The sequence below is a fragment of the Balaenoptera ricei genome, chromosome 20 (genome assembly GCF_028023285.1).
Source record: "Balaenoptera ricei isolate mBalRic1 chromosome 20, mBalRic1.hap2, whole genome shotgun sequence".
NCBI classification, from domain to species: Eukaryota; Metazoa; Chordata; class Mammalia; order Artiodactyla; family Balaenopteridae; genus Balaenoptera; species Balaenoptera ricei.
Window position 1 is genome coordinate 38,747,765 of NC_082658.1, and position 20,492 is coordinate 38,768,256.

General features: G+C 37.6%; 1 protein-coding gene across 1 annotated transcript in view; it reads left to right on the forward strand.

Moving 5' to 3' along the window:
- Nucleotides 1–20,492, forward strand: part of PPM1E (protein phosphatase, Mg2+/Mn2+ dependent 1E) — a 205,180-nt gene that overhangs the window by 171,088 nt on the left and 13,600 nt on the right. Inside the window, exons 2-3 of the mRNA XM_059906361.1 lie at nucleotides 10,464–10,582; nucleotides 16,441–16,640. Of these exons, the coding sequence (XP_059762344.1) occupies nucleotides 10,464–10,582; nucleotides 16,441–16,640 (319 nt within the window). The remainder of the gene's footprint in view (nucleotides 1–10,463; nucleotides 10,583–16,440; nucleotides 16,641–20,492) is intronic.

Sequence of the window (20,492 nt, forward strand, 5' to 3'; positions counted from 1 at the left end):
CTGTTTTCCAGATTGCTCATCCATTCCTCTGTATAATCTAATCTACCATTGATTACTTCTAGTGTATTTAAAAATTTCAGTTATTGTATTCTTTAGCTCTGTTTGGTTCTTCTTTATATTTTCTCTGTGTTGAAATTCTCACTGTGTTCATTCTTCTTCCACATTTGGTGAGCATCCTTATGATCATTACCTTGCACTCTTTATTGGGCAGATTGCTTATCTCCACATTTAGTTCTTTTTCTGAAGTTGTCTTGTTCCATTGTTTGGAACATATTCCTCTGTCTCCTCATTTTGCCCAATTATCTGTTTATTTCTATGTGTTAGGTCAGTTGATTACGTTTCCTGATCTTGGAGAAGTGACGTTTTTTAGGAGACATCCTGTGGGGCCCCACAGCACACTCCCCTCTGGTCACCAGAGTTATATGCTCTAGGTGTGCTCCCTATGTGGGCTGCATGGTCCCTTATGTTGTGATGAGCTGACTGCTGTAGGTGCACTGGGAGGCAGGGCTGGCCCCTAGCCTGTTTGGCCATGAGGCTGTGTCTTGTGCAGTGGCTGTGCGCCCACTGGAGGGCAGGTTGACTGTGCAACCCAGGAGGTACATGGGGCTGCTGCTGGCCTCCTGGTTGTTGGGCTGGGGCCCCGCATGGCTGTCTGCACAGCCTAGGGGTTTTGGAAGCCCCTGCTTTCTTTTTTTTTTTTTTTTTTTTTTTTTAATTTTCATCAGTTTTTTTTTTTTTTTAATTTATTTATTATTTATTTATTATTTATTTTTGGCTGTGTTGGGTCTTCGTTTCTGTGCCAGGGCTTTCTCCAGTTGCGGCAAGTGGGGGCCACTCTTCATCGCGGTGCGTGGGCCTCTCACCGTCGCGGCCTCTCTTGTTGCGGAGCACCGGCTCCAGACGCGCAGGCTCAGTGGTTGTGGCTCACGGGCTTAGTCGCTCCGCGGCATGTGGGATCTTCCCAGACCAGGGCTCGAACCCGTGTCCCCTGCATTGGCAGGCAGATTCTCAACCACTGCGCCACCAGGGAAGCCCCAACCCCTGCTTTCTTAAAACTAGTCAATGGTTTAAAAATATTGGTTGAATTAAAGTTCCTACTAAAAAGCCGTACATGTTTTAAATTTTTGAATACATTATCTCTTAGTGAAAGGGACTAGAGATAGCATAAACCAGTTACTTGAGTTGGAAACAAAAGTGTAAATATGACCATAGTTCCTGTTTGCCAATGGTTATCACCTGTTTACTAATACTAGCCCAAGTTTCATAGCCTACATGTAAGAACTCAACATCATGTTATGTGACATACTCTTATGTAAATGTATTGATTTTCTCCTCTCAAGCAACATTCAGTCTAAGAAGTTAGGGAATGGCTTAAATATATATTGATATAAATCAGAAAGACAGAAGTTTATTTATTCAGCAAATACTTATTGATCACTGTGTGCCAGGCACTGATCCGGGCATCAGACATCAATGACCAAAAGTAGACAAAAACATCTGCAGTCTAGTGGGAGAAAGAATGCAGTCATAAAATAAATGATAAACATAATAAATAAGAAATGCATATTGTATACAAGAAATTGATGAAGGCTATGCAAAAAGAAAAAGAAAAGACTTACAGCATGGTAAAAGGAATTCCAAGGGCAGGAAGAAGAGAAAGAACCATCAAATGAGATTGAGAAGACAGAATCCTGTGAGTGACATAGGAGAATGTGATGTTCTGGAAACCTAGAGAAGGGAGTGTATCATAGTAGAGGGAATAATCAGCAGTCAGATGCTTCTAAGTGAGTCAGATCTGAGAACAGACTGTAGGAGTTAGCAACAGGAAGGTACATTGGTGATGTTGACAAGTTTCAGTTAACTTGTGCAGTTTAATTCCTTTTGGTCATGGAAGAATAATGACAAAAAAGAGCTACTGCTAAGCTCTCTTCTTTTTGTGGTCTTATGACACTAGTGGTAGTTTGATCTTTGGTAAATGTGTAACATCTAGGTTGCCATTCACAGAAAACTTAAGATCCTGTTGGCTATGCTTGAATATCAACCTGGTCAGAGTGAACAAATGATTGTTAAGATTACACTGATAGCAACAGTAGGGAATGAAATTTCTGTTGTAAGAACCCCAAACCCAGCACTTCAGGAGCCAGTTGTTTGGTAGTTGGCATTATTTATATTCAACAAGGCTAACTAAGAGACTCTGTGATGTGTGTGCATTATAATCAGCTGACTCCAGGTGGCGTTCCTGGAGGCTGCTATAGAAAGAAAGAAAATAACTTAAAGAGGAAAAATTTCAACACTGAGTTTAACTCCCTTTGGTCCACTAAGAAAAAGAATACCAAGTCTGGTGGAGAATTTGCCTTCTTTATTTTAATTTAATGTGTATTCTAGATTTAGAATACATATGATTAACTTGGGGGAGGGGAGTGATCAGAAATTTAACATTTACATGTTGTCACCCTAGCAAGGGCATATTGAGTAGACAGCATCATCGTGATATGTGGGCTGAGGTGAGGCTGCTCCAGATGAGTTTCTCTCAGAGTTAATTGACGGAAACTGCCCACCTTCAAGAATTTTTGTTACCTTAGGAATGCTATGCCAAGACTGCTGAAACACGGCTGTGGGTGCTGTGCTTACGCCCACATTGTCAGTGTCAGGAAGGATGTACTTTTAAACCTCTAATTTCTCTAATAATGTCTTTAGTGATTTGTGTAGGTTTGGCATTGTGAGGAAAATGCTTCCTGGCTTGGTTTATAACAAGAATTCAGTTGGCAGTCTTAAAATGTGTATTGTCTTAATATGCATGTGGAAGATACTAACAAGTCAAGTTAGAAAAAAGATCTGACTAAAATACTATCCTGTCCATCTAACAAAACTTACCCACCCATGATATTTGAAAATAAATGAAAATTAAATGTTTTATGCTAGAATAATATATTTATCTATTGGTTCCTGTTTTATACCAAGATGGCAATATACAGTGCTGAAAGAGAGCCAGCTTTTATATTCAATTCCAGTCTGATTCCTTTCCTTTTCTCTAATGGAAAAATTGGATTGGACTCATGTCAACCTATAGAGTGGAGAAAGAATAATAAGCTTTTGTAAATAAATATTTTTAAAGAGGTAAGAAATTGTACTCTTTTGTTTGAAATATAGAGCTTCATAACCAGTTGGTAACAATATTATTTTATATGATGCTTATGGCCTGTTTCTTTTAATATATAAAATCTGAGGGATTCTTTCCTAACTGGTAGATTCACTGCAAGGATTGATTATATTTATCAAAATAAATATACATTCAGCTTTTAAGTAGACACTAGTACATAAAGCAGAATATCCCCATATTGCTTACAAAAGGAATATATAGAATTTATTTCCATTCTGCTGGTGTATATAAAAACATTTGTTTGGATCTGAAGTGTGTTAATTTATACCTTTACACTGTCTTTGTCCCATCTTACAAATTCAAAACCTTATTGGAATAGAATCATAGATTTAGAATTTTAAACCTGGAAGAGACTTTAGAGTTATTTTATTTCAATTTCTTAATTTTTCTATTGAGGAACTAAAATCCAGAGAATTTAAGAGTCTTTTTTCAGGTTATCCAGCTAGAATTAGAACCCAGCTTTCTAACTCCTTATATTTATGCTATAACCTGTCTCCAACAAGTTAGTTGAATAGCAATTAAGTAAGCTGGCAGAAACTTTAGGTCTCACTTGTGTTTATGTCCAGGCTTCAGAGTCAACAGTGATCCCTAATTATTCTTCATCACTTAAAAAATTTTTTGCAAGCACATTAGGTGAAAGTAATGCTAGGGATTCTCCTATGACTTGGTCCTGTTATGAAATCTAAAGAAATCAATGCTCATCTAGAGCACAAGACATGAACATACTCAGTACTGTAGTTTTCCTTCGCTATGCTCCACTAATTATGATAATGATTTGAGTAGTTCCATAATGATTGTCTTAGTCTATTTGGGATGCTTTAACAAATTACCATAGACTGGAAGCCTTATAAACAACAGAAATTTATTTCTTACATATCTGGTGGCTGGGAAGTCCAAGATCAAAGCCCGGGCAGATTTGGTATCTAGTGAGGGCATGCTTTCTGGCTTATAGATAATTGTCTTATCCTTGTGTCCTCACCTGGTGGAAGGGGCAAGGGAGCTCTCATGGGTCTCTTTTTCATAAGGGCACTAATCTCATTCATGAGGGCTCCACCCTCATCACCTAATTACCTCCCGAAGGTTCCGCCTCCAAATACCATTACATTGGGGATTAGAATTTCAACATATGAATCTGGGTTGGGGGGGACAAACTTTCAGTCTGTAACAATGACTTAACATCCACCTCACCCTTAAATACTGCTCCCAGATATACTGTATGGCTTTTTAAAGGACTAATTTGGGAAAATACTGATTAAAATAAACTAGTATAAACATTGATAAGTACTGAACTGTTCAAGGTCACTAGGATACAACTGTATTTTTATAATTCAAAATCTTCCACCAAGCATGTTTTGGGCTGTGGTTATTTCTGAAATAGAATTGAGGAGTCGAGACTGACCTACTCAGATAAATAGTCTGAGGATAAAGATGACACTAGCCAATATGAGCAGCAGGGAAGAAGAGTCAGAACATTTATGAATCTGAGTTTTATTTTGTGTGTCTGAAGAACTATTGTTAGCTTAAAGCAAGACCCTGTGCTTTGTTTATAGAGTTCAGTGTATGAAGTTTAATAGAGCTGGATTTCTGTTTCACAATACATAACATTGAGAAAGTCAGTATACACAGAAATCCAAATATGCATTCATGTATTCATTGACAAATAGCTTTAATGAGGTGGAATTTTTTTTCTTTTTTTTTTTGCGCCTGCGGGATCCTAATTCCCCAACCAGGGATTGAACCCAGGCCCTCACCTGGGCCCTCGGAAATGAGAGCAAGGAGTCCCAACCACTGGACTGCCAGGGAATTCCCGTGAAGTGGAATTTTTTTATGTATGTGACTAAACTTAAAAAATAAAACTAACCAGGGAATTCCCTGGTGGCACAGTAGTTAAGAACCGCCTGCCAATGCAGAGGACACGGGTTCGATCCCTGGTCCAGGAAGATCCCACATGTCGCGGAGCAACTAAGCCCGTGCGCCACAACTACTGAGCCTGCGCTGTAAAGCCTGCAAGCCACAACTACTGAAGCCTGCGCGCCTAGAGCCCGTGCTCCACAACAAGAGAAGCCACTGCAATGAGAAGCCCGCGCACTTCAATGAAGAGTAGCCCCCGCTCACTGCAACTAGAGAAAGCCTGTGTGCAGGAATGAAGACCCAACACAGCCAAAAATTAATTAATTAATTAATTAATTAATTAAAAATAAATAAATAAAATTAAAACTAACCAGATCCCTAATGATATCGCAACATTGTTCAAAAGGTGTTTATGCATAGAGTTTGTATATGACTTAGACATAAACTAAAGATTTTATCTATGACTATATAAAGTCTGTACTTGTATTCTCAAAACAAACAAGAAAGTAACAAATTGATATGTATGAAAACATATTTCCTCTTGTTCACAGGATGTGAATTGCTTGAAGATAGGAATGGTAATAACCACTTAGAAATATCTGTTAATACAAGTAAATAGCAAAAGAGTGTTCTTGGACTATATTTGAAGGGCCTTAACAAGATTAATTTGATTTTAAAAGAGCCAGTCCCCCAAAATGACACATACTGCAAAAGTTAAAAATTTTCTAATCATACTCTTCTTCAGCAATGTTCTCAACATAGTAACATTTGTAATCCCAGTTCCCCAGATTGCCTTGATTACTGGCCCTCCTCTGATATTTGCTATGTAATACATTTGCCAAACTTTAAAACTCGAAAACCTGCTGTATAGGGATCTTTCAAGTATTGTATGAGAAATGATGAAAGAAAGCAGTTTGCTATGTTATTATCATGTTAGTTTCTCTCGGTAGTTCTCTTAGAAATGACAAGCTTTAATGATAAGCTCTTATTTGAGTTGATCAAATATTTTCTGATGTGACTATGTTTTAAAATATATTTGCAATTCTGATTTTTCAGAAATAATCACTTTCAATCAGAGTCAAAACCATAAGAACTTATTCATGCTAAGTGTTGTAGCTTTCTGACATGTAGGAATAGCTGATGTGGGTGAGGTGTCTAGCTTGATGTTTTATATCTAGCTATTAGTCAGCTAATCCTCCTCCCTACTTCACCGAAAATATTTTCATTCTGTCTGACAAAAAGTAAAAAATTACATTAACTGTGACTAAAAATGTACTGCAGATGACACATTAATGAGACTAATGGTTCTTGCCTCATTCTCTAAAGTTTTCACGTTCTTACCTTTGGTGAACCGAGATCCAGATAGTTTAATAATTATACAGAAGATATCCTTTTTGGGGGGAACTCTTGGGAACAAGGTTGCAATAAAGATTTTCAGATTTTTTTAAACAAATTTTAAAACAGCAAAGGGACCAAGTAAATGTTATAACTATATACTAGAAGTCCACTTGGGCAAAATATCTGGATGTGTCCAGTTAATCAAAATAAAGCGTGATGAAAGGTAAAGACAAGCAATGCTGACAAAGAGTTTAGGTCTATGAGGGAAGATTTTGACTCATCAAGAAAAATTCAGTTAACTTAGCATGAAAGGAGAAATGGTAATATTGTTTTTTTTTTAATTTTTTATTTATTATTTATTTATTATGTTTATTTTTGGCTGTGCTGGGTCTTCGTTTCTGTGTGAGGTCTTTCTCCAGTTGCGGCGAGTGGGGGCCACTCTTCATCGCGGTGCGCGGGCCTCTTACTATCGCGGCCTCTCTTGTTGCGGAGCACAGGCTCCAGATGCTCAGGCTCAGTAGCTGTGGCTCACGGGCCCAGTTGCTCCGCGGCATGTGGGATCCTCCCAGACCAGGGCTCGAACCCGTGTCCCCTGCATTGGCAGGCAGACTCTCAACCACTGCGCCACCAGGGAAGCCCGGTAATATTGTTTATAGAGCATTTGGATTTCAAGGGATGCCATCAATTTATTTCATAATTGTTAAAGGGCAGTAACTTTCAAAATTTTTTTTCATCATAATCAGGATTCAGTATATACTTAATATATATCTGGAATACTTAGCTTTACCTCATGCACCTTATTCTATTTCCTTTTTTTAAAAAAAATGCTGCTCACAATTCATAAATTGATTTACCCACTAATGGATCATAATCTACAATTTGAAAAATACTGATGAATGATAAACAGAATTTTCTAAGTTTTTTTTTCCCCCTTGGGGACTTAGAACGTAAACATTTTAATTTTATCTCTTTCTAAACCACTCACTTTCTTGGTCCCACCTAAACCTTGTTATCACAAAAATTGCACCAGCTCCAAAATCATACACACAAGTATCCTGTTCTCAGACTACAACACTCCATCCTTTTAGGTTATATGCCCAAGTACTACCACTACCACTACAATTCTTTTTTTTTTTTAATATTTCTATAGTGTTATTTTATTTTATTTTTTTTTGGGTGCATTGGGTCTTCGTTGCTGTGCGCGGGCTTCTCATTGCGGTGGCTTCTCTTGTTGTGGAGCACGGGCCCTAGAGCGCGCGGGCTTCAGTAGTTGTGGCTCGTGGTCTCTAGAGCGCAGGCTCAGTAGTTGTGGCGCATGGGCTTAGCTGCTCCACGGCATGTGGGATCTTCCCCGACCAGGGCTTGAACATGTTGTCCCCAGCATTGGCAGGCGGATTCCCAACCACTGCACCACCAAGGAAGTCTGGCATAAAAGTTTTTAATTTTGATGTAGTTCAGTTTAACTCTTTTTTACTTTTGCTGCTTGTATTTTTGGTGTCATATTTAGGAAAGCCATTGCATAATCCAACCAAGGTCATTAGGTTTTACTGCTATGTTTTCTTTTAAGATTTTTATAGTTTTAGCTCTTATAATTAGGTCTATGATCCATTTTGAGTAAATTTTTGTATATGGTGTAAGGAAAGACACTAACTTGATTATTTTGTGGATATCCAGTTGTCCCAGCACCATTTGTAGAAAGTACTATTTTTTTCCCCATTGAATTGTCTTGGCACCCAGTCAGTGATGATTTATTTACATGTTATTAAATTCAATATCTAATTTTTCCCTTATCTTGTTTGACTTCTCAGTAGTGTTGACACAGTTGACCATTCTGTTCTTCAAATATTCTACTCTCTTGGTTCACCTTTTACTTATCTTGCTATGTCTTTTCAGTATTTATAGGTTCCTTATCTTCCACCAAGCTTCTCAGTGTTGGGTTTTCAGTTATTATGGCTGTGTAACAAATTAGCACAGAACTTAGTGGCATAAAACAATCATTTATTATGCTCATAGTTTCTTTGGGCCAGGAATTAAGACTGGGCAATGCAGGGTCAGCTTATCTCTGTTCCAGGATGTCTGGGGCCTCAGCTGGAAGACTCAGGCTGGGACTGGTATCACCTGAAGGCCTTTGCCATTACATGTCGAGCAGTTGATAATAGCCATTGACTGGGAGCCTCAGCTGACACCCACAGGAACCTGTCTGTGTCCCAGGGGGAGGGGAATGGCAGAGGAAGGGGAGGAAAAGGAGAAAAGGGAGGAAGAGAGAGGAAGAGAGAAGAGAAAGCCAAGGGGAAGTCATGTAGTCTTTTATGACCAAATCCCAGAAGTCACACAGCATCACTCTTGCCACTTTTTTTTTTCCATCAAAGTCTCATTCACATTCAAAGAAGGGAAAACAGATTCTGCCTCTTCATTTGGAACGGTACAGTTCTTAAAGAGCATGTAGGACCAGAAATATTGCTGTGACCTTTTTTAGAAAAACAATCTGCCACCGTCTGTTCTGGCCGCACAACTCACATCCTTCCCGCATGCAAAAAAATCACTCACCCTGCCCACAAAGTCTCCCAAAGTTTCATCCCTTAATGGCATCAGGCTCAGGCTTGAGGTTCAGGATCTCAGTGAGGTCAGGTCCAGGTGATATTCCTTGGGTATAATTTCTTGATGACAGCTCCTTGAATATACTTCCATTTGATTTGAAAACTTGGGGACTAAAGAGGCATATTATCTACCCCCTTCCCCACTACTACCCAACATACAATGCGTATGTTGGGAAGGTACTTAATATTCCAAAAGGGGGAAAACAGGAGGCACATAGAAGTCACTGGTCCATAGTAGTTCTCTTTTTATGTTTTCTCTATGTGATCTATTCTATTTCCATAGTTTAAAAAAAATTTTTTTTTTTTTTTGGCCATGGTTCGCGGCTTGTGGGATCTTAGTTCCCCCCACCCAGGGATGGAACCCGTGTCCCCTGCAGTGGAAGTGCGGAGTCCTAACCACTGGACCGCCAGGGAATTCCCCTCTATTTCCATAGTTTTAAATACCATCCATATGTTCATGACTTCCAAATTTCCTAACATCTCTGAGCTCCACACTAAAATATATAATTAGCCATCTGACACCTTCACAAGGATATCTCACAGATTTTTCCAACTTAACATGGCTAAAATGAATTCTTATTTTCTACTTTACCCTTTTCCTCCACAAATCTGTCTTTTCCTGGTTTCTCCGTCTAGGTGAATGATGCCACCATTCACCGAGTTGCTCAGACCAAAACCTAGGACTCAGGCTCATTCTTTTCTGTCTCTCACCTCTACATACAGTAATCAGCAAGTTCTATATTTTCTTTCTCCAAAATCACTTTTTTTTTTAATCTCACCTGGATTACAACAGTCTCCTTATTGGTCACCCTCCTTCATTCTTGTTCCCATCCAATTTTCTTTGACACAGCAGTCAAAGTAATATTTTAATTAATATGTCTGGTTATGACACTGTCTAGCTCACAATCTTCAGTTACTTCCCCCTGCATTTTGAGTAAAAGATCCATATAACTGGCCTGTTCCTGTTCCTCTGACCTTATTCCTCACCACTTTCCCCCTTACCCACTATACTTTATCTTCTTTGGGCTTCTTCCGGTTCCTCAAACATACTAAGCTTTCCGAAAGGGCCTGTACACATGCTGTTTTCTCTGTCTGGAATATTCTCCCCCAGCTTCCCACTCCCACATAACTGCATCTTTCTCATCCTTCGAGGTATGGCATTCCTGACTATTCTAAGTAGGTACTTCCCTTTAATACTTTCTATCCTATTTGTTTCCTTTGTAAAACGTATTGCAATTTTAGGTTATATCCTATCTGTTTACTTATTCATCATCTGTCTCCCTAACCAGATTGTAAGCCCCACCAGGTCAGGGGCCATATCTGTGTTATTCACCAGTGTATACCCAGTGCCTAGGCAGACTGCCTACCATATAATATGCTCTCAACAAATATGCAGTGAATATTGTTTAAAGGTATGATTTTGTTTTGAGACAATATGTTAATAAGTAATTAGTAATAATTTAAAATGTGATGGTTCCTAATTCTTACTGAAATAGCCTTTTATTTTTCTCTTTTAGTAACTGCCCTTCCTTTTTGGCTGCTGCTTTAGCCAGAGCCACATCAGATGAAGTCCTTCAGAGTGATCTTTCTGCACATTATATTCCAAAGGAAACCGATGGCACAGAAGGGACTGTGGGTAAGTACTTTTCTGCATTATTTATTTTAAAATATTAAAATCTTCTCCTGTGTAGTGATTCACAGAAAATGTCTACAAAATACTATATCTAATTATGTTTACCCACTGGTTGAAAAAAAAGCAAAAAAATTTTTTTCAAACTAATCAATAAAAGTAGGGAAAAGAGGGAAAAATACAGGCATATTTTGAAACCATATGAAGGTAACTGGAGTGAGAGATTATCATAACCGTATGTTATCATAAATAATATCTAGATAAATGGAGAGAGTAAATGAGAAATGTGAAGCCACAGCAGAAAAGATGAGTAAGTGAGGGCAAGGAGAGTTTGAGCAAAACCTATTTTCAAATTTCAGCTTGTCTTTAAGAAGTCAAGTAAAAAAATCATATATACAAATTCAAGAAATCAGTTGTAACAGAACTTCTTATTAATTATATTAAATTTTATATCTACCAATAAGTAAATAGAGCTCTTTATGACAATTTTGTAATGTGATTTAATTGCCTGGATCATTGTACATCTTTTTTCCAGGTAAATTTTGAGGCTTTATTTATTAACGAAGGCATGTTTATTAATGTATTAGGCTTATACATATTTGACAGACTAAAAACATACCAATTTTTATAAAAATTAGGGAATGGCTACTCAAAATTGTTGGGAAGTTTAATATTTCACTCTATTTGTTCTATTTTAAGCATTTGCCTTTAAACATGGTGCAGAAGGAACAAAGCATATATTAATGAATCAGGACAGCTAGATTCCAGAGAATGTGAGGCAGATATAAAAATAAACATTCCTATTCTTCCTTTATCTCCCTAGATAATTTTTGATAGAAAATTGGCAAAGAAGGAATTCCTCTGCTTGTTTTTACTGAGAGTAATTGATTTACTTGGAACCAAATTGTTCCAGAGTCAGGTTGGATGGAATTCCTGCTACAAAGCATTGGTCGTCCCTCTTGGACTGATGCGTGAAGTAAAAGCCCTATAATGAGAAGATGAGGGAGATTAAACTCTGCCTCACTGCAGCCAGGGTGATGGCTGGCTCAGCTCCAGCTCACTACAGTGACGTTAACGACCGATGAGTCATTTACAGCTGTGAGGGGGTGGACTGCTACTTTGGACAGTTTTCTCTTTTTCGCACCCTTTTTACTTTTATTTTATTTTTCCATTTCAAGCAGCAATAATTTATATACTGAGGTTCTCACACCACTTCCTGCAGGAGAATACTTAACGTAGCAAGATGGAAGTGTTGCCCTACGTGCCTACTTTGGAAGAATTTTCTGAACCCCCATAAGATAGCAAAAGTGAAATTAAGGATTTTTCTTTTGGTGGATATCATTGGTCATTCAGATTTCATATTTTTCCAAGAGATTACCCAGTAATGTCTCCATGCCACTGCTGTGATTCAGAATGATCTATTATAGTTCCAAACTATTTGCACGTCCTTAATCTATTTAACCCAAATCACTCAGTGTGAACTGCACTGAGGAGAATCTCTACAGGGCATATTGTGTTTAGCCATACATCAGAGTGGGAAATGAGCATACTGAATAAGGCCTGCTGTCATTGTCTTAAAGGCACTGAAGTCCCCACTGAAATGCCCTTTGACTCTTCTCTTAGGTGTTTCCAAAAACAGCCTTAAAGAAGAAAAATCCTTACCTTAAAGTTCTTTTTATGTTTATGTCATCCCTAACAGAATGTTTGTTAAACAACCTTGCATTTCTGTTGGCAGACATAACTCCTGTCCAGAAAACCTAAAATCAATTTAAAATATCCCAGTGTAAAAATTAAAAACAAGAAGGTGAAAATGATCACTAATACAGAGGATATTAAAAGAAATTATGAAAACTTTGTGTAAATAAATTTGAAAACCTGGGTATTTTCTAGAAATATACAAGTTAACAAAACTTTACCTAAGAAGAAAGAAATTGAGAAGATTGTCAAAAAGGACGAAAGGAGTAGGTGATTCTACAGGTGAACATTTTCAAACAAAGACAGATAATTCCATTGCTTTTTAAAATGAATTATCCAATTGCATAGGGAAAGAAGGAAAATTTGCACAGCATAACACTGATACCAAAACTTGCCTAAGACAAAACTAAAATAAGGAATGAGAGATAAGTCTTAGTAATCAATGTAAAAAATCTTAAGTGAAATATTTGTATACTGAGTACAACAATTAATTCATTTAATGAGTATTTTATTGAGGGCTTACTATAGCTTAGCACTGTCCTGGGGAAACAGCAGTGAAAAAAGCAAAAATATTGGGACATTTATTACATAATTTGTATACTAATAGGTCAAAAGAAAAAAACAGAATAATCTCTAAGGATGCCCAAAGAAGCATTTGATAAACTTCAATATTCATTCCTAATTTTTAAAGTACACTTAATAGAGTAGAACTAGATGGATACATCTTGGACATTGTAGGACCAAATTTGGCTCAAACCAAAAATCTAGCAGGTATGCTTAAAGTATATACTAAAGAATTTTTTAGTTGCAAGTGACCGCTGGCTTCAGCAAAACAGAATTTATTGGCTACCCTTCAGGTAAGGGCTACACAGCTAGATTCAAGGCTTCACAAGATGTCATAAAGACCTGGCATTTCTCCAACTCTCAGCTGTACTCTTTTCCATTTTGATTTTATTTTCAGGCTCTGTGGGATGGCAAAATGACCGCTAGGAGCACCAGATCTTCATCTGCCCAGGTTCAAAACAAGCAGGAAAATAAGAGTAACTTTACTCAGTTGCTCTTACATAAATCACAGGATTCATTGTAATCAGCCCAGCTTGGGTTATTTCCCTTTCCTGAACGAATAACTGTGGCCAGAGGAATGTGGTTCCTAATTGGCTAGACCTGAATAACGTTTTACCCCTAGATGCACATGGACTGAGGGTAGAGAAGGAAATGTTCCTGGTAGAAAGAGGAATGTTTGCTAGGTGGCAAATAACACATTAAAACAAAGTTCTGACTCAGAGTAGCAAATAAATAAAATAACTAGGAATAAATTCAGTAAGAAATAAGAAGGACCTACGTTAAAACTCTATGGAGCAACATAAAAAGGATTTAAATTTATGAAACAATATAACTTGTTCCTGAATAAGACTTAATATGAAAAAGAAGTCAATTTTTTCCCACATAACTCTGTAAATTCAATATGATCCCAAACACAATGGCAACATAGTTCCCCCTCATACTTTGACAAAATAATTAGTTCATTTGGAAGAATAAACATGTCAAACTACACAAGTGACATCTTTTAAAATTAAGAATAATAGGAAAATTAGTCCTTCTTATATTAAAGCACGTTATAAAGTTATAGTAATTTTTAAAGAATGACATCATTGTAGAAACAGTTGGAGAGATCAGTGAAGAATTAACAACCAAGAAGCATACAAATATTTTAATATTTTAGTGGTTATTTATATAAGTTTGCTTATTCATTTATTTAGTCAACATCTTATGAGCTCCTGCTATCTGCTAGGTACTGTACTATGACTAATCCAGGACAATTAAGACACAGTCTCTATCTGCAATCTAATTTGGGAAAAGTAGAGTATGGGTGTGAGTCAGATAGACCTGGGATTGAGAATGGTATTGCCTGTTTGTGAAATGTTCCAGAGACATAGAATGTAGCAAATAGTCAATAAATGTTACCCATTGTTTAAAAATGTGGTAAGAGCTATAATAGATGGTGTGAACAAAGACAGATCTAGTGGTTTACTAAATATTAGAGAAAGCTGGTATTGCTTCACTTGACCAATTTAATCTGTCTACACCAGGGCTGTCCAGTAGACAGCACAATGATGGAAATGTTCTCTACCTGCGTTGTCCATTGTGGTAGCCAGTGGCCATATATAGTTACTGAGTACTTGAAATATAGCTAATGTGACAAAAAAACTGAATTTTAAATTTTATGTAATTTTAGTTAATTTAAAGTTAAATAGCCACATGTAGCTAGTAAGCTACCCAATTGGACAGTAGAGGTATATATACTAAGAGTAATATAAAAAGTAATAATTAAACCAAAGTATGATATAATGTTTTATATTATTATCTGGGAATCTGGGAACTATCCTGATAGTTAGTGTCAGTTATTTGTTTCACCCCACCCCATGCTCCCTCAAAGTTTCTTAATTCACTTATTGTTTTGCAATCTTCTGTTGTGATTGAGTCAAATGCACACCCAAATGTAGGGTCTGGATTTGGGGGGATATGCTGTTGCAGAGACCAGATGGGTTGGAGAGATACAAATAGGTAATTGCTGGCTGAAAGAGACAGTCTCTGGTAACTGGTGCTTTAAACAAACAAACAAAAAGATTGGAGTTGCTAAAAACAATCAAAATGTTGGGTTGTCTACTGGCCTCAGTTTTTCCCTCTTATATACACCTCCTCAGGTTGTACTTGCTCTTTGAACTTCTTTTCTCTTTCAAATGTACCCTTGACTTTCAGTTATATAAAAATGTCAAAGGGGACAAAGTCAGAAACATGGTTTGCCACCCTGTACTATGTTAATGAGAAAAAGAAAAGCAACAAAAACCTTGAGACCAGATTTCTGACTATAGTCACTGAAAGAAGAATTTTGAATAAGAAAACAGGTAAAGTTACAGATTAAGGCAACAGCAGGGTAAAGAATAAAAAAATGGGAATCTAAGTTCCCAGGCCATTCTAGAACACATAGTCTCTCATCTTTGAGATTTGTGCTCTAGATCAGAAGAGGTATGTGCATTACATGTGTGCCCATCTGGCACACGTTTTCTCAGGCTGTCAAGCTATATCTGATTTAGTAAAGTAAAAAAAAAAAAATTTTTTTTTGGAGAATTCTAAATTTTTTTACTTGGGATGTAGGGGGACCCTCTAAAATACTGGCCTGAGATAACCTAATCTTCCCTTGGTTACTTCAACAGCTGCAATTTGAGTAGAGGACAGCTTGAGTGGAGATGATGTGAGATGCAGTCTCTTCAGTGCTATTCGGTGTTGCTTGAAAGGCGTCCACATCTGTCCATCCACTGAGGGATGCAAGGGAGCCTCAGGAGTGGGCTAGTCTGCGCCACTTAATGGGTCAAGTAGTAGACTTACTAGTCTAGGGCGAAGAGTCCTCTGATCGCTATCTCCTTTCTTCTATCTAGGGCTATACACATAGACAGAATGCAAGCATGTTTTCCTTAGAGAAATATCAAACTTTTAAACTCATTTGTTAACCTCTTGGTTAAACTATTTAAGCTATTGCCTACCACTTTAATTTTAAAATACATCAAATAACAAAAATATATAATTTAGCTTTGAATTATAATCAGTTACAGGAAAGAAAAGTAAGGGAACTGGAGTGAGGTAAAGGAAAAGGTCAGGAAGAAAGAGAGAGACTAAGACAAATGGTAATCAAAGTAAACTCTTCTTATTCCTGTTGTTTATAAATAAATGATCTATTTTCATAAGGCTTTCATATTCCAATTAGTTGGATGACCACTGTTCATATTTCAGTCATTCTTCTAAGCACAGGGGGCTTGGGTTTCCAGATGATAACCTTGGCAGCCAAACAAAAGTGCTCTGAACTAGATGGTGTTGCCAGAGCACTTCACCGGCTGGAAGAACTCCAGCCTAGGAATAGATCCAGCCCTGCTCAGAGGTTTTCTCCTCATGACATAAGGATATCTTAGTGGCAGCTGCTGGCTGATGATTTTCTACTAGATAGGTTTTCATTTTCTCTCTTCAGAAGCAACATTTCACTTGTCTTGAGAAGGAGGAATTTCTTCTATTAAGGAGGAGCTTGACTAAGGTGACCTACTTCTGTCTTTACCAAGCAGGCAAGTGAAAAGCAGTTTTACAAGGCTGTTCACTGGGGGTTTCTGTTTCTTTCACAGAGATTGAGACAGTGAAATTGGCCCGTTCTGTCTTCAGTAAACTACACGAGATTTGCTGCAGCTGGGTGAAAGACTTCCCTCTCCGCAGGAGACCCCAGCTTTATTATGAGACATCAATCCATGCCATCAAAAACATGCGCAGGAAAATGGAGGACAAACATGTCTGCATTCCTGACTTTAATATGCTCTTCAACCTAGAGGTAAAGGATACTTCTGAAGTGTCAGTGAGATGTGGAAAGCAAAACACCATCACGGGCCTGTTTTCTACCAAGAGAACTTCTAATATATTGTAATAGTATCTCTGATAGGTTCGAATAGGACTAAGGGCAAAGTGGCACAAATTTGCTTCCATTAGATGAAAGGAAAGGAACTATTTTACGTTATTTTGAATAGGTAATGCATTCACATGGTTTAGAATTGGAAAATAAAAATCCCTCTCTTATCCTTGTCTCTCAGACACTTCATATCCCCTCCACGGAGGCAAGCAAACTTACCAGACCTTGTGTAACCTTCCAGAGACATTCTATAAACATATAAACAAAAAAGAAAGCTGTTATATCTCAATAAAGCTGTTTTTAAAAGGAACCTATTTCTATAGTATAATCAAACGTTGTCTATTAAGTTCTCACATTACTATGTTTCTGAAGCAACACAAAACACAAACATAAAAGAATAAATTTAAGACTAAGACAGTTTTCTGATTTCATGTGATTTTACTTTTTAAATCTTGGTTTCTGAGATAGGAAAGTAGCTGGAATTACATTTCATGAATCTCTGTGACTGACAAATTGGATCATATGAGCCTTGTCAACTTAATAACCATTTTCTTGTTATCTTCCTCTTCTTTTTCTATTATGTTAATGCAAACAGAGGTAGGTTTGTTTCCTATGCCTGTCACTTGCTGCTTTTCCTCACTGAAGTCCATAACTTAAAAATTACAATGTAGTGATTTATACAAAGCACACTGTTTCCTTCATTTAGCAGCTAAATTTAAATTTTAGCTGACTGTCAAGGTCTGACAAGCAGTGATAGTGGGCTGGTAATTGGTGCTTACGTTACAAGAAAGATCAGCTGATACCACGCCCGTGCAAATGTAACCCCTAAAGGCTGTGGTGTGATAAACAGCCTCACATCACTGCACCCGCTTGAAGACTGTACTCAGGTTTGAGGGCATCATGGCTGTTTGTTGACCTGGTTGGTTTTCATTTTGCCTCAAAAATCAACCCAAAGGCCTAACTCAGAAAGGAGCACTTTGCTGTAGTGAAACAGACCTTGAGGGCAATTTGGGAACACATATTTAGAACCTTATAAATTTTCACACCCTTTTAAAAATTTTTTATTTATTTATTTTTGGCTGCATTGGGTCTTCGTTGCTGAGCATGTGCTTTCTCTAGTTGCGGCGAGCCGGGGCTACTCTTCGTTTTGGTTTGCTGGCTTCGCAGGCTTATTGCAGTGGCTTCTCTTGTTGTGGAGCACAGGCTCTAGGCGCACGGGCTTCAGTAGTTGTGGCTCGCGTGCTCTAGGCGCACGGGCTTCAGTAGTTGTGGCTGACAGGCTCTAGGCGCACGGGCTTCAGTAGTTGTGGCTCGTGGGCTCTAGGCGCACGGGCTTCAGTAGTTGTGTGGCTCACAGGCTCTAGACGCACGGGCTTCAGTAGCTGTGGCGCACAGGCTTAGCTGCTCCACGGCATGTGGGATCTTCCTGGACCAGGGCTCGAACCCGTGTCCCCTGCATTGGCAGGTGGATTCTTAACCACTGCGCCACCAGGGAAGCCCCTCACACCCTTTGATTTGATAATTTCACTTTTTAAAAAAAATTATTTTATGTATTTAATTTTGGCTGCATTGGGTCTTCATTGCTGCGCGCGGGCTTTCTCTAGTTGCGGCGAGCGTGGGCTACTCTTTGTTGTGGTGTGCAGGCTTCTCATTGCGGTGGCTTCTCTTGTTGTGGAGCACGGGCTCTAGGCTCACAGGCTTCAGTAATTGTGGCTCGCGGGCTCTAGAGCGCAGGCTCAGTAGTTGTGGCGCACGGGCTTAGTTGCTCCGCGGCATGTGGGATCTTCCCGGACCAGGGCTCGAACCCGTGTCCCCTGCATTGGCAGGCGGATTCTTAACCACTGCGCCACCAGGGAAACCCGATAATTTCACTTTTACTTTTATAAGGTAAAAGAAATGCAGAAAATTCTTACATATGTTTTGGTTGACATAAATGTTTTACACGACATAGTCAATAATAAAAATTTGGAAATGATCTGAGTCATATATAGGAAATGATTACTATGATATGCTCATAAGATGTATAGTACTTATCCATTTAAATAATGACTTGGGGGAAATGCTAATGATATGGCAAATAACAAAAAGCAGGATATAAAATTTTGTGTACATTATGATTCTAATTTTATTTTATTAAAAATTTATATTTATAGAAAAAAGACTGGTTATCTGTGGATGGTGGGATTAGAGATATTTATTTCCTTCTGTACACTTCTTTATTAGTCCAAATAAACATACATTATCTTTTTTTAAAAACTGAAGTATAGTTGATTTACCATGTTGTGTTAGTTTCTGGTGTACAGCAAGGTGATTCAGTTATTTTATATATATATATATATCCTGAAGAATACGTATATATATTCTTTTCCAGATTCTTTTCCATTATGCCTTATTACAGGGTATTGAATATAGTTCCCTGTGCTACACAGCAGGACCTTGTTGTTTATCAGTTTTATATGTTATAGTTTGTATCTGCTAGTCCCAAGCTCCTAGTTTAGTTCTCCCCACCCACTTTCCCCTTTGGTAACCATAAGTTTGTTTTCTATGTCTGTGAGTCTGTTTCTGTTTCATAAATAAGTTCATTTGTGTCATATTTTAGATTCTACATATAAGTGATGTATGGTATTTGTCTTTCTCTGTCTGACTTACTTCACTTAGTATGATAATCTCTAGGTCCATCTATGTTGCTGCAAATGGCATTATTTCATTCTTTTTTTATGGCTGAGTAATATTCCATTATACACACACACCCCAACACACAGACACACTCACACACATACCACATCTTTATTCATTCATCTGTCGATGGACATTTAAGTTGCTTCCATAGACATACATTATCTTTATAACAGGGAAGACATCAGTATTTTTTTTTAAAGAGATCCACTTGGCTCCTTTGTTTCTTCTTATGTTATATTGTTTAAGAATGTCCTCACCAATCTCACACTGTTTAAAGTTATATTCTCATGCCCACATAAAGCTATTATTTCCCCCATTCCTCTTTGTGATGATCCCATATCAGTCCACTCATCATTTAAAAACTGCTTGGATGAATTGGGAGATTGGGATTGACATATATACACTAATCTGTATAAAATGGATAACTAATAAGAACCTGCTGTATAAAAAAATAAATAAAATTCAAAAATTCAAAAAACCCCCAAAAACCAAAAAAAACTGCTTGGGCATGCAGTTTTTCAATTTTACCCTTATCCTGCCAATTGAGCTGTTTAAAAATGAGTACATTAAAATAATTTACCACTATTTATTTTAAATAAGAATTTTTTATCGAGGTATTTTGATTTACAATTAGTTTCAGGTGTGCAATATAGTGATTCAAAATTTTTATAGATTATAGTCCATTTAAAGTTATTATAAAATATTGGCTATATTCCCTGTGCTATACATTATATCCTTGTAGCTTATTTATTTTATATATAGTCATTTGTGTCTCTTAATCCCCTACCCTTACATTGCCCCCCCTTTCCTCTCCCCGTTGGTAACCACTAGGTTTGTTCACTGTATCTGTGAGCCTATTTCCATTTTGTTATATTCATTTCTTTTATTTTTTAAATTGCACATACAAGTGATAACATACAGTATTTGTCTTTCTGTGTCTGACTTGTTTCACTAAACCTAATGCCCTCCAAGTCTATCCATGTTGTTGCAAATAGCAAAATTACCTTCTTTTTTATGGCTGAGTACTATTCAATTTTGTGTGTGTGTGTGTGTGTGTGTGTGTATGTGTATGCATACACACCACATCTCTTTATCCCT